Below are 15,402 nucleotides of genomic sequence, written 5' to 3'. Positions count from 1 at the left end.
GAGTTTTTCATGTCCTTAATCATTCTTGCTGTCCATCTCTGATTTTGCTATCCCCTTTTTGTGATGGGGTCATCAGCAATTAACACAATATCCCTAGTGAGGCTCTACCACTGATTTATATACAGGCCTAATATTTTCATATTATGCTCCTTTTAGATGTGTGGCAATTCTCCAAAAAGGGCCAAATTCTTTAATCATGAGTAATTTAATAATTTCAAGTCAACTACAACTTTTGCCACCTCTCTGTTCACCTTTTCTCCAAGTCATTAATAAAGGTGTTATATAACACTGGTCCTGGTACAGATCTTGGGCCACCCTATTGCTGGCCTTTCGTCATGGTAAAAATCCATCATTTATTCCTGCTTTGTTTCTGCCTCTTAGCTAGTTTCCAATCCATAATGGTATTTTACACTTCATCCTATGATTACTTAATTTCCTTATTACACCCCCTTGGTGAGAGACTTTGTCAATGGCTTTTTGAAAACCCAAATCAATTTTATTAGCTATTCTCTTTAATTCACTATTTTGTTGACACACTTAAAGAACTTTAACATATTGGAGAGACACCCTTTTCTTTTACAGAAGCCATGCTGGTTTGGCTCTATCATATCATGTTCATCTAACTGTTTAATAGTTCTGTTTATAATTATTATTTCAACCAATATACCCCCAATGAAGTATACTGGCTTATACTGGTTTATAATTCCCTAGATCAGCCCTACAGCCTTTCTCAAAATAGGTGCAACATTTGGTACCCTGTAGTAGCGTAGCTGATTTTAATAAGAGCAGCATGGAGTTGTGCACATCTGTAACTGAGCACAGACAATTGTCCAGTGTTTCCACCTGGTCATCATCATGCCCTAATTAACTTTATATGCAAACAGATGACACCGGTATTTAACACACATGTCGAGAAACACTTTTACCCATAGACCTGATTCTTACTAATTTCAGGTTTCAGAGTAGCAGCCGTGTTAGTCTGTATTCGCAAAAAGAAAAGGAGGACTTGTGGCACCTTAGAAACTAACAAATTTATTTGACCATAAGCTTTCGTGAGCTACAGCTCACTTCATGAAAGCATGAAAACTTATGCTCAAATAAATTTATTAGTCTCTAAGGTGCCACAAGTCCTCCTTTTCTTTTTACTGATTTCAGTGGATTATTCATATGTTTATTTTTAAGCTCGGTTTTTGTTGGAAACTTCTCAACCTCATTTGGTGTCTTTTTTTTCTTGCATTCGCTATTGCCAACATAGAATTCCAATTCCTCCACTCGAGTTCTGCCTCTACCAACCAGTGACCCCCCCCAAACAAATGGATTTAACTGTCCTGCCTTACCCCTTTTATTTTCTTAGTAACTCTCTGATCATTAATTGCAGCAGTATTTAAATCTTGTAAAGTCTGACTTTCAGGGCAAAGGGGTTCAGGGTTCTTAATTATTCTAATCCTTCCTCCTATATTGATGTGGAATTGTTGTGATTGCAGAATCAGATTTCCTCTTAGAGGTGCATGGGACAGTTAGCTGACAGGACTATAATTGAATTCCCAGCGTATGCCGGTTGGTTAATTTTTTTCACCCTTTATTCAGGGGCTTGTTGCTATCTCCTTACTGTGGTTCTAGTTTGTGGTATATTCCATTATATCTGAATGAAAAATGAATTCATTTTCTCATTTGCTGTACAGGGCAATGGAGGACTAAGAATCAAGGTAGACTTCATGTAGAGAGAGAACAATGCAATACTAATGCCCTGGAGGGAATGGAGTGATTTTATTACTACTTGGTTATACATTACAAAGGTTTATGGGAAACAAGCTCCCCCCAGTCCACATGCACAGCTCCCATTGGTGCAGTGGACTGAGAGCATCATATGACAGTGCATAAATATAGTCAGACAAAAGTGAATCTACAATAATATCACCTTGCTACTGTATGAAGTTTTGTTGTAGCCATGTCGGTTCTAGGATATTAGCGAGACAAAGTAATATCTTCTATTGAACCAAATTCTGTTGGTGAGAAAGACAAGCTTTTAAGTTACACAAAGCTCTTCTTCAGGTCAGGGTAGCTTGAAAGCTTGTCTCTTTCACCAACAGAAGTTGATCCAATAAAAGATATTACCTCACTCACCTTGATAATGGGCAGACCTGTTTGAAGTCCAGGTCACATCAGTTTAGTTTTTGGATCAAGCCCTATTTTTACTATAGTCAGCACAAAAGAAACAATGTAGCAGCAGAAAAGCAAGTGCTTCCTAGTCTACCTTGAGCATCCTCAGCAAAATTACCTGCTACACTCTCATTCTAGAATCCTTTTGACAGTAATCGTATCTGAAGTAGAAAGAGCACAGCCTGATTCTCAGAGACCATGCTGAAGTTGCAGGGCTGGCAGCTGAGAAAACCTTGTTAGACTTAGAAATGGACATTAAAAATATGGCTGTGGACTGTATGCATGGTAATTCCATGCTAGTAGCTGCAGCAGGTCTTCCTGGTCTCCTCCATGCTGCCTCCCCTGCCACCATGCCCAGAAGCCCTCCTGCTCTCATGGTAATTCTGGCAGTGGGGAGCTGCCCAGACAAAACTACCATTCATATTGCAACTCCTTAACATAGCATGGAAACCAGTGAGACAAAATAACTCTCATCCACTAAGATGTCATCTTTTAGAGTCACTTCGGGTACAGTGATTACAGATCTTCAGTGACAGGCAGCCCTTTTGTTAATCTTTTACAGCCACATCTACAAGAAGAATCATGATATGACCAAAACTCGGAAAGCAAAAACCGAACAGCTTCTGAGAGTCGATGATCATGATTTCACCATGAGGCCGGCTTTTGGAGGTAGGAATATTGTTCTGTCTATTTTTCAGTTCATTTGTTTTGGGAAAATATCTCTGAGCCAGATTGTTCTCTCCTACCTCTGTGTAAGGTGAAAAGAGCTCCAATACCTTCAGTGGATACTTCAAGGTAACTGTAGCAGACTATGGGCTCCAGTTCTCCAAGAGAACAGACAGACTCCTTTCTATCGCTAAACTCTCCTTCAGCTGAGTAGTGCTTCCAAGAGCATGGATCTGGACCTTTTCTTAAATAATATTTCACTCTGCTTGGTAACTGTGTCTAGAAGGGAAGACCAGCTACAGTTATTAGTGGGATGTTTATTTCTAGTTGTGAAAAAGGCTCATGATGAGCTTCTGAGTTGACATGATTAAATTATAAAATAATTAAACAGATAAATCATCAGCCAGGTCACTCTGCATGCTCACAGAAGAACTGGAATAGTTTTGTCAGGCTGTAAACCTGATTTCTCATAACCTTGTACAATGACATAGGAGGAGGAGGAACCAGGCCCACCAATACCTTTCCATCCTTTTCCCAACCCATCAACCACAGGAATTTGCTTAGGAGCCACCCTCTTGATGCTAAAGGATGATCCCTGCTCACTACTGCAGATGTCAGTCATGGCAGCAGTGGCAATGTCAGCCCTGAAGTAATCCTCCCTATAGCTGGGTCTAACCCAGACAAGCTATGGGGGAAAAAGAAGAGCAGATGAGGGGAGAAGCTGCTGCAGAGGGCAGAAAGTTAGTTCCTGCCACCACATATCAGGAGCCAGCAGATCAAAGATGCCCCCCCCCACCCCCCAGTCTTCCTAACAGACAATTGGGTTCTGGAAAGCAGATCCTGTCCTCTTTCAAGTGGCTACAAGGCTAAGGTGATCACATGTCCCTAAAAATTGGGAATGTTCTGGTATTTTGCCCTGCTCCACTACTCAAACTGATTCCCTAGCCCTGTAAGTCAGCGTCAGTCCTCCACCTCCTTAATGCAGGGTCCTTAAAGGAGGGAGGACAAGAGGTAAAGGTTTTTAGCTATAGAAGTTCTCCTGTAGCTGCTTCTGGAACAGCAGCTTTCCTGGATATCTGTTCTTCTCCTGCTTCCAAGCAGGAAGCAGTGGTGTAAAACACTGGCTGCATGCATGCAATGATGTATCCCCTCTGATGGCTGGCTTCAGTGATTATAACAAGCCTATTACTTATCTATAGCTACAGGAGTTCTGTGGGCTGTGTTTTGGTGCTGAAAGGTTTGGGTTGGCTGAATCCCACTACTGATGAAAATGAAAGGGCAGAAGTAAAATGCTAAAACTGGAAAAAATAAACCACCTGGGGTTGTGCTGCTAACGACCCTCCCAGGACTGAGGAGGGCAAGTTCAGATACGCATGGCTGTGTGAACTGCCTTTAAAATGGAGACACACTGTACTGATAATTTAGGCAAAACAGGCCAGGCATTCCTGACACAACATGGCACAATATTACCAGAGGAAACAAGGGCAAAGAACTCCAGCACAGACATGTATTTACCACATGCTCACATTAGAACACATAATCTGAAAGGCTGTGCTGACTGTAATCTATATTCCTGTCTTGCTGTGACTGCAGTGGTTGGTAATCATAGCCATATTATTCAGTATTATATTAAAATGCTAATTAAACATCAGAAGGAAAGTAGACAAAAATAACATTAAGTATGGTTGTATTCCAAAAACAGAATGTAAAATGTCACTGTAGGACCCATGTTTATCTCCCAATGATTCCAGATCAAATTTATGCAGTTTACAAGTAATAGTTCAGGATACACTCAGCTAGCAAATCTATTGTGTAAGCAGATGCTGTATTGTAGCTCTGTTCAGAACCTGAAATGAGTACATAATGCAGCAGCCTCTTGGTTAAGTGGAGTATTTCACTGTCAGCACATGACCTGGACTTCTGACTGGCTGCCTGTAGGTTTCCAAACGGAGTTGAAAGTGTTGATTTTGACCTTAAAAGCTCTACGTTGCCTGAGACCTGAGTGTTGCCAGCTCTCATGATTTTATTGAGTCTCATGACATTTGCTGTTTTTACTTAAAACCCCAACTTCTGGAGTCATGTGTTTACATGAGAATCTCCGTTTTCATGGAAGAAAAAAAAAAGGCAGTAAGCGTCTAGCCACTGTGGTAGGAAAGAAAAGCCTGCAAACGTGATCTAAGTGCACCTTAAAGGCTCAGATACTGGAATGCAAATAAAGAATTAAGCATCTTTTATAGTTAAAAATCTTAGGATTTTCAAGCTAGCCTCATGATTTTTGAACACTTGAAGTAGACAGTACAGCACTGACTCTCTCTCGTGGTACTGCTACAAGTGTGGATGAAGACTATGGCTTGGCTTGGAATCTCCTTGTTTTATACAAGAGGGAGCGGCTGGTAGGGTATTCTCCTGAGCAAGGCCCTCTACTTTGGATCCGTTCTCCTCACTTGGTCGGAAATAGCCTGAATCAAGTGATCTCCAGGGGATGTTCTTTCTAGCTGGGCATACGGCTGGGCTGCTATGTATTTGGTGTGGAAGGGTTGTGGGGAGGCTGAAGGGCAGACATTTTGTTGTGCTCTGGGCCGAAGGGCTAGGTTTTATGGGATCTGCTGCTATTTTTATATTGTATTTCCTTCTGTTGTTGTATTTTTAATATTTTATGAGGGTGCCCAGAGCCTGAGAGAGTTGTTTCTTTGCAAGTTTCACACCAAAATAAAGGAAGGCGTGTTTACATTCTTGTAACTCTAATACAGTGTATTTTAAATATTTTACCCATTTTAATAGAGTATTTAAAAAAAACACACACAATCCTGCAAGATCCTAAAAACCTGAAGCAGTTTTTGCAGTTTCAACCCAACGTTCATCAACTTAATGAGCAGACTATTTGGAAGCTGCATTTGCAGAAGTTTCAGAAAATTGCACTTTCAGCTTCAGAGATGAGTTTCTGAACGCATCTTGGCGGGAGGCGGGGGATGGGTGGGGAGACCATGTTTCTGTAATTTCTGCTGAAAACAATGACTTCTCACAAAGGTCTTCTTTGAATTAGCAAAATTACCCAAGGCTGACAATGGGTGTCAGCAAATGGGTGCAGCTGAACAGGGTTTAACTGTGTATGGCTAAGAACAAACCTTGGCAACAACTTAATTAGATTAGACTGTCTGCTATGTAAGCACAAATCAAATGCAACCAGACAACTTTGTGACAGCAACTGGATGTTTTAGGTTCCTGTGGTATCAAAAATCTTGTCGTGTATATTTCTAGTGACCTAAAATAAATCATATAGAAAAAGATTAGGAAAAAAGTAGAGTAAATTAACTGGATATATATTTTTCTTTTGTAATGTTATATATAATAAAATCATAGGGCCTCATTCACCACTGCATCACTCCAACAGAGTTATACCAGTGTAAAACTGAAATCAATGGGGCCTCATTCTCATATAATCTCATATAAACTAAGGCCCTTTTACACTGGGTGTAACTGTAATCTGTGCCCACTGTAAGGCCATTTTACACTTCCAGAGTGTTGTAAAGGAGCTTTAGTGTAAAAAAGAATCAGGCAAAAGAGCAGAGTAACATACTGTGAATCAGGCCTATAACTTTTTCCAAATGAAAATGATGACTGTCATCTCAGCAAAAACCCAAATATAAATATTTCACAAGGAACCTAGGCAGTAGTATTAGATTGTAGTGAAATCATGTGTCATGTAGCATGTTTGTAAAACCTGAGAAAAATGAGCAAGAGTTATACGAGGAGAGATTGGGGAAGAATATCAGAAGGAAGGTGAAGTACCCAAGAAAAGTTATCACTGTGAAGCGCTAGAGCAGACGTTATGTAAATTGTGTTATTAACAGCCCAACTGTCATAGTTAAGTCTCGCCTGATGTCAACCCATTAGTTACAGCTAGTGGGTAAAGTGATAATGACAAAGATTGGTGCTTTACTAATGTTCTATGCAGCCTCCTTCCGTCCTAAAATAGATTTCATTTTTTCTGACCCTTTTGGAGTTCTCTCCATGCCGGTGACCTCACTCAAGCCAGCAGATGTTCAGGTATTATTTACAAATATTAATTTTTAAAGATTATGTAAATGTTTTTAGTTGTGCTCTCTTCTTTAAACACCCATTTTAAGCATTTCATCTATGATGTTTCATATTTTACAGGGAACCTGTGAATAAGCAGCTTTAGTTGATACTCAGAATAGCTGTGCCTCCTTTCCTAGGAAACAACCTAATGCTTCATGTTATCCTTATCCATATAGACTGTCCACTAGATCTTGCTGCACTTGTTGAATGATACTTTTATCAGCACCTATGGACAGCTGGGTGACTGAAGCCCTAAATGGCTCACATAGGGTTAGTGTCAAAGGTTAGGGTGAAACTCACTTCTTCTGCAACGATGATCCAGCAGTAAGATGGGAAAACGCACAAACAATCCCCCCTCTCTCCTCCCCCCCAGTGCAGTGATACTGAATCTACTGAATGTAGCCTGTGTCTGCACTTAATTGGTTGTCTCTGTTTTAGGGCTAAGCCCATATGTGCTGAGCACCCACAGTTTTTGGTTGTCTTTAATGCCTCTCAAGACCAAACCCATAGACTAAGAGGAAATGTTGCCACCGCATTGTTAGTTCAAGGTATAACTTGAGTGTTAATCACTGTAACCCAACTCCCATCCCCACACACAAATCTCCAGCTCGGGGTAAGTGGCTTTATCATTGAGCTAGCTAGTTGGGGGAGAAGATGGGGCTGAAGCTCAAGTGTCACTGAAGCTCAAGTACTATTGGGGAGTAAGTGGGGAGTCAGCTTAAGTTTCTTGAGGCACGGACTGTACAAGGCCACTGTTTAACCAACAAAAAATAAATAGGAGTTTATGGGGTGTACAGAATCACCAGAGTCTGGTCTGCAGCTCAGACACATCGGATCTTATAATGTGGTCTCCCAGATTTGTTTTTTTCTATCACGATTTGAACAATTGCCCTGAGTGCCTTCCATTTTTGTCTTTTTATTCTGGAGCTCTTTAGATCAGGCTCTAACTATGTTGGTACAGCACTTAGTACAATAAGTCTCTTACCTTTGTGGAGGCCTTTAGCTACTACCACAGAATAAATAATAATAAAGTGTTATAACTGCTTCTCACTCCTCTCTGAACCTGGATTGATCTCATTTGCATAGCCACCATTTTGGCCTCAGAATAAGACTTAACTTGCAAAATGCATGTCAGGAAAGATGTATCAAGCTCATTTTAGTCATGTGGGATTTTTGTCCTCACAGTCCACTGCTGCTATCTCACTTTAACAATTGAAAGGCAGATGACGAGAAAGAGACTGATATCAAAGGAAACTGACAGAACGCTGAGCTTTTGAACTCTATGGCAGAGTCTGAAATTAAAGGGAAATTACAAAATCTTCATTTTGGAGCTGGCAGAACAGCAGATTGCAAATACTGACTTCAGGCAACTTCAACACAGCCCACTCCTTCCTGTCTTCTAAGGCATTCAGTAGGATTGTACCCATAAAAAAATCACAGTAGCTTATATCACATGAGTACCTACCACAAAACTCTGCTATTCAGAGAACTAGCCTGAACCTTGTGCCTTCTAAACTGCATCCCAGAGAGGGTGTTTTATACAACAAGATGTCCGAGGATGTGGGTGAGACTTGAAGAAAAGGAGCTCGAGACTAATCTGAAAATGTCTTTCTGTCCTTGAATGCGGACAGTGTCCTCGAGAGTTTTCCAGGTTTTGTTTTCCTTCCCAAGTGGCAAACCACTCCTTGGATCACAGCCCAATGCCCTGGGAATAAGGTATCTGAACTTTCCCTTGCTTCTTTCAGATTCACCTACAATAAGCTGCTCCATAGTTTTTTTTTTTTACCTACTCTTCAATGAGTTCCATTCATTATTCAAAAAAACAACAACGAGGAATCCTTGTGGCACTTTAAAGACTAACAAATTTATTTGGGCATAAGATTTCGTGGGTTAAAACCCACTTCATCAGATGCGTGGAGTGAAAAATACAGTAAGCAGTATGTATATTACAGCACATGAAAAGATGGGAGTTGCCTTACCAAGTGGGGGGGTCAGTGCTAACGAGGCCAATTCAATCAAGGTGGAAGTGGCCTAGTCTCAACAGTTGACAAGAAGGGGTGAATATCAACAGAGGGGAAATTACTTTTTGTAGTGCTAACGAGGCCAATTCAATCAATGTGGACGTCACCCATTCCTAACATGGGTACCACTCTGAAATTCATTATTCAGGTTGCATACCACTTAGGCCATTTGTGATGAGGTTCCTATTTGAATCTGTATTTAGAACCTGAACTCCATCTGGATAAGAAACTGGACCCAAAGCCCAGATCTGAACATCCCTGAATTTTGGGTATGTTCAGACCCAGATAAGAACTTTGTGGTTCAGGCCAATTTGCATTCTAAAAAAAACCCTGCGATACAAATGTCAAATGCTGTCTTCTGAGCTATCCTACTATAAGTCTTAGCCTGCTCCAAGGATAGCTCCAGCATGAGACCTGGAAATCTGCATGGTTCCAATTCAGCAGTTCCTTAAGTATGTGCCTCACTTTAAGCCTGTGAGTAGTCCCACTGAAGTCAGTGCTCCTGTGCTTAAAGGCAGACACGTGCTTAAGTAACTTGTATCAGGGCCTATACATACAGCAATCAGAGAAGATACATTGGTGTGGTTTAAATCCGATTTCAGTTGCCATATACCACAGTCTTTAGCATTACACTGATCAGCTGAGAGACGGGGGATGTTGAAACCCTAAATTGCAGTAAACCCATGCAGAGGCTGGAAGGTGAGTCTCAGTTATTTTTACTGCTGCACATTAATGATTATTCTTGAATTGGAGCTGTGTGAAAATAGTAAATACTTTTCATGATGAAAATACAGTTTTTGTGAAGGCCATTTTGTGGCCCCAAAATTTCTCTTTAGGCAACATTTTGTGTGTGTGTGAAATGTCAGTTTTCACATTGAAACCCAGTAAATTTCACACATTTTGATGTGAAAGCTGATTTTTGTTTAAATTAATTCTAAATTTTGAGCACTCCACCCCCCCCACCCCAATGTGTAGGAAGCATTTTATAAAGCAGGACCAGCAGTGTGAAACTGAAATAAGTGGAGGGACTTAGTTTGGAGTTTTTAGAAACAGATTCATTAAATCACCTCTTGGGGGCATCTTGCTTTCTCTGCTTTGTGAATGAATCCAAGGCTGGAGCCTTGGCTCTGAGACTGTCCCCACTCACAGGTCTCCAAGCCCAGGCTTCAGCCCAAGCCCAAACAGTTGCACTGAAATTTTAGCTCTGCAGCCTGATCCCCGCCAGCCCAAGTCAGCTGATTCAGGCCAGCAGCAACCATGCTTCTATCACAGTGCAGCTGTACCCTTAGTGCCTAACTGCCATTGATTTCCATAGGAGTCGGGCACCTAAGCACTTTCGGGATGCTCAGATATTACAGTAACGTGGGCCATATCATACTTAACATAGATAGATCGGCTGGCTTATAGCTGGAGCTATACAATTGACACCAGCTGGGGTTCTGCTTCCAGAATTCAGTCTCCAGGATTGTTAATCTGGCATCTTTCCAGAGCTCCAAAATTCAATCAACATTTTAAAAATAAAATGTAGGGAATTTAGCGCTCGTGAGCCAGGCACAGTACGGTGCTGTATACATTTCTCCACGGAGTTTTGCCAGCTGAAATTAATCTGGGGCTGCAGCTATTTTCACTGTTCCCATCCTGGACCTGGTTTAACAGCAACTGCCTGTTGTTGGAACTATGAAGTGGTTTTGTGATGTACCAGATCTGGGATGAAATCAGTGGTCTTTTTTCAATTCTGACCTAACTCAGAATTTGAACCCAGATCTCTGAAGGTGCAAAGAGAACCAATGAGAATCTCATGGTCTCTAACAAACCCTTGTGTTTCAGCGGAGTTGCAGCGTTAAAAAAAATGAGCACATCCATTGTCTCAGGGGTTGCGTCAAGAAAAGTTGGTTTGAAGATGAATTAGAGAGCTATATTAAAATAGCACCTAAGATGCCCCAGGGCTCTTTAAGCTGTCTGTTAATAAATGTCTCAATTGTTCAAAAAGCCCAGTGGCTCACAATGCATCATAAGCCTGCTACAGCCAGACCCAAACAAATTCCTTAAACAAAGCAACACAAAGGAGCAGACATGCAAACTTAAAGCCCTGATTCTGCAGTCACTTGTGCACATGCTAAACTCTAGTCACTTAAGTAGCCCTACTGATGTCAATGAGACTACTCGGTTAGTTTAGCACGTTAAGTGTTTGCAGGCTAAAATCCCAAGCCTCTCCTTAAGCCTAAAGCCTCAATCTTGCAAACAGTTAAGCACATGAATAAATTTATCCACAGGAGAAGTCTCACTTAAATTATTGCTCCCATTTACTTCAATGAGAATGACAGGTGCCCAACACCTCTGAAAATCAGGTACTTCCTTGTTGCTATTATTTATATTGCAATAGTGCCCACAGACCCGAATTGGGCTCAGTGCCCAGTTGTGCTAAGAACATATATGTCGACATGGGCCCTGATGAGTTAGATGCCTAAATATAGATTATGCACCCAAGTTTGAAAATTTTGTCCAGAGATATAGACATCTAGGGGCAGATCTACAGGTCTACACTACTGCTTAGGTCCATCTAACTTACGTGTCACAGGGGTGTGAAAAAGACACTCTCCTCCCTCCCTCCCCCTCCCCCCCCGAGCGACACAAGTTACAGTGACCTAAGCGCTGCCCACACCACCGGTGCTATGTCAGCAGGAGACGCTCTCCCACCGACATAGCTTTTGCCTCTCTCAGAGATGGAGTAATTATGCCGATGGGAGAGCGTCCCCCATCAGCACAGAGCATCTTCACCAGACGTGCTGCAGTGGTGCAGCTGATGTAGTGCTTCTCGCGTACACCTGCCCCTAGGGTATTTACAGTAATAAGCCACAAGTGCAGTTATGTTTGAATAATGTAGTGCTCTTGTATTAAATGAAGATCACGTTCTACAATAACAGGACAAGCCCCTCTTCCTTCCTTGCATTACCACTGACCCCATTAGAGGGGGAGGGAGAGGTGGGAAAGAGGGCTTATCCCCTCCCAGCTCTATACCTCCCCCAGCTCCCTTTCAATAGAGAGATTTTCTGTGTTTGCTCCTCGTTAGTGGCAGTTGGTGGGGAATTTGGCTAAGCATCTGGAGCCCTGGTGGTTGAACAGTTTAGTTTGCGGAGAGACAGGATTAAAAATGTAGTCGTTTCCTAATGATCACCAGGATTAGTCAGACCAAAAATCTCTTGACATCTTTCTATGACTGATCAACAGCTGTTTAATTCAACAGTATGTTCTGTAGCCACACTGACCTTTAAGAATACCCAGGGTTTGTTGTTGCAGTTTGAAGACAGTATTTGTTGCTGGATTTTTGTTTTGCTTTAAATAGTGTAAGTAATTAATATGCAGTTCTTCACCAAGTGTGAAAAATGTACGTTGATCTAAATTTTGAAGAGCCATGAGCAAAAACCCTACAGTCAGAAAGTCTTGAGACCTTGCTATATGTTAGTTTCGCCTTACAGCGTTACATGCAGAATTCTTGAATTTTTGGCACATGTAAACCAGCATAAAGAAAATTGGGATTTGGTTAAAATCAGCCTGTGGGAAGTTCACATGGCTTTAGGTATTGGAGTGTCATCGACTACGGAAGGACTGTGAGAACTGGTTATTAAGTAACATAAATCCATGTGGGTAATTCAAGGCACGGAGTTAATGTAACAACCAGAGCTGATTTCCAAACTAGTGTATGGGGTTTAGCAGCTTTGCTATGCAGTTTCTTAGACTCTCACTACTCTATTATAAATTGATGTGCAAATCAGTTTTTTCAAGCCCCGAAGTAGGGAAGAAATAATAGCAAAGAACTGGACAAGAATATGACATATACTTTTTGCATATTACGTTGCCACGATAATCAGAAATATACTGATTCTGTGATCAGGAAGGGAAAATGGATAGATTCATCCAAAGGAAGTGGATCTAGACTGTTGGACACTTGTCACGCTCTGGAATAATGAATTTAGTGAGAAGAGTTGAATGGTATCACGTGATTGTTCAGAACCCAGAGACCAGAGGATTGAGTGGTGTAAGCCAACGATAGCTAACATAATTGCCTGAATAAACAATCCCCTCTGCTGAAGAAATCAGTGTGTTTTGCAGGATGTTTGTTCTAATTTTCCTGTTAATGAGATCTCTTTATATAGAGAGCTTTTAATCAAGAAATGCAATGAGTTGTTTTCCTAGCTCTGCCTCAGACTTTCTGTGGTCTTGGACAAATCATCTAATCTCTCTTTGCCTTAGTTTTCCAATTTATAAACATGGTGATAATGTATTCAGACTAATCAAAAAAATGTTTGCCTGGCATGTGTGTATACATAGGTAATAAATATACATCTATTGTTAAAATTCCATAGTATTGTACAGGGAGACTTCATGTTCCAGAGCACAAATATCATGTAATTTTTACTCATACAATCACTGTAGCGTATTGATTTACATAGTGATGTGGAGAGACATGGAATTTAAATGAAAATTACAAAGTATATGCAAAATAAATGTGTGGACAGCATCACAGTCTTGCCTGTCACTTAACCCTGTAACCTGGGTGTGGTCTTTGACTCAGCCTGGATGCAAGGATCTAGAGACAGGTCTGTGTCTAAATCTTGCTGATTCTTTCTGCATAACATCTCTAAGATATGGCCTTTCTCACCATCTACACAGCCATAACTCTCGTCCAGGGTGGTGTTTCATTTCAATTACTGCAACATCCTTCTCTCTGGCCTTGACAAACACAATCTCACCCTTCTTGTCTTCATTCAGAACGCTGCTGCAAAGATAATTTCTTAGCCCATCCCTTTGACCACATCAACCCCACCATACTGAATCCCTCCACTGGCTCCCCCTTTCTTTGTCACATCAGACATAAGCTACTTGCCTTCACTTTCAAGGCCCTTTGTGGCCTATTCCCAGTTTACCAATCATCTCTTATTTGTTACTGAGGTGGCGACTCTGACCTCCTATCAGCCCACGATGCCTTCCTCCATCATCCACTGGTTAAATTTTCAAAAAGCACCTTCATGCTTTCTCCCAAGCTCCCTTCATGTTTGGGAGGAGCTCCCCATAAACATCTACAAAGCTACCTCATTATCCTCCTTCAAATCCCACCCATAAAACTGTCCTTGGCCATGATACCTACAAAACACTTGACAAAGTTTAGGCCACTGGTGTGCTGAGAGCATCGCCTGTCTTGATGAACAGAAATGTCTCATTGTTTCCTGGTGCTCTCCCATCTGACTGTCTGTATCCACCCGTTGTCTCCTGTTTTATACTGAGATTGTAAGCTCTTTTGGGGCAGGGACTATCCTTTGCTCTGTGTTCGTACAGTGCTTAGCACAATGGGGTCTGGGTCCATGATAAGGGCTTCTAGGGGCTATGGTAATACAATTAACTAATAGTAATAATTCCTGTTTCTCATAAATTGGAGTGCAGGCTACATGGGAATTCAAACCCAATTGATTAATTTCACTAGTTCTCTGCTACTAAGTCAAACTAACCACACCATCTGCATTTCTGTACTATTCTTCACCTCTTTGCTACCCCACCTCCAGCTTCCCCTTATCTGTATCTTCACTCCCCTTCTCCATCACCTTGTTTCACTCACTCCATATGCTTGTGCGCTCCTGCAGGCTCCCATCTCCTTCATCGTCTCATTACCTCAGTTCTGCACACGTGCTGAAGAGAGGGAAAAGAAGAAAAACAATGATAATTGCCATTAACTTCGGTAGGAATCTGTCTGAGAAAAGCAGAGTAAACATTTCTACTGAAGCCAGTAGAAGTAACTGAAGTCAATTTTACTCAGACTTTCCCTCAGTAAAATTTGAGTTAAGGACCTCAGGATTTGGGCTTGCAGGTTTAATTATTTTTCATCTTCTCCCTCTCTATCTATTCCAGTCACTCCTTTATCATTACCTCAGGATCTTGCTCTTACTTAACTATGGGGGTGAGAGGAAGCAAAAAGAGAGTAATCAATGTAAGAATATGATAAAACCACTCTAAGTCCTCCCCTCCTCATGACTCCCAAATGTGTCCATCTTAAACTGAACCCTCAGAGAGGGGATTTCTTTATTTTGGGTTTTGTAATGTATCAAAAACACAACAAATTGAACCGTTAGGGGTTGCCCTGGCACTTGGATAACCGCCATTTATCTCAGAGAAAAACTGAGCCCTGGATGCACAAAAGTGAAAAAGATGATACACAATTAGAGTACAGCACTATTATTTCATTTTCAAGAGAGGTGTAGAGCAAGAGAGGGGTAAATGTAAATTTACGTTCCCTTTCCTCCAAGCTGCTGTTCTTTCTTTTGTCTGTATTTTATGTTCAGGCACGCATGCGAACTGCAGCAATAAACAGACTTTGGGTATGATTTGATTTAAATAATCTTAGCTTGAATTAAGCCTTTGTATGCAGAGTATGGAATCTACTGTGAGGATGTTGTTTGGCATTTACATGAATTTTATGTGAAGC

General features: G+C 41.2%; 1 protein-coding gene across 2 annotated transcripts in view; it reads left to right on the top strand.

The window, feature by feature from the left end:
* The window catches only part of GABRR2 (gamma-aminobutyric acid type A receptor subunit rho2), a 60,636-nt gene that overhangs the window by 14,886 nt on the left and 30,348 nt on the right, over positions 1–15,402 (top strand). For both annotated transcript variants that reach the window (XM_048845030.2, XM_048845029.2), the window contains one exon: positions 2,723–2,829. In XM_048845030.2, coding sequence (XP_048700987.1) covers positions 2,748–2,829 — 82 coding nt within the window. In that variant the 5' untranslated portion in view covers positions 2,723–2,747. The remainder of the gene's footprint in view (positions 1–2,722; positions 2,830–15,402) is intronic.

Source organism: Caretta caretta, chromosome 3 (assembly GCF_965140235.1).
Source record: "Caretta caretta isolate rCarCar2 chromosome 3, rCarCar1.hap1, whole genome shotgun sequence".
NCBI classification, from domain to species: domain Eukaryota; kingdom Metazoa; phylum Chordata; order Testudines; family Cheloniidae; genus Caretta; species Caretta caretta.
This window is presented reverse-complemented; position numbering and strand designations above follow the sequence as displayed.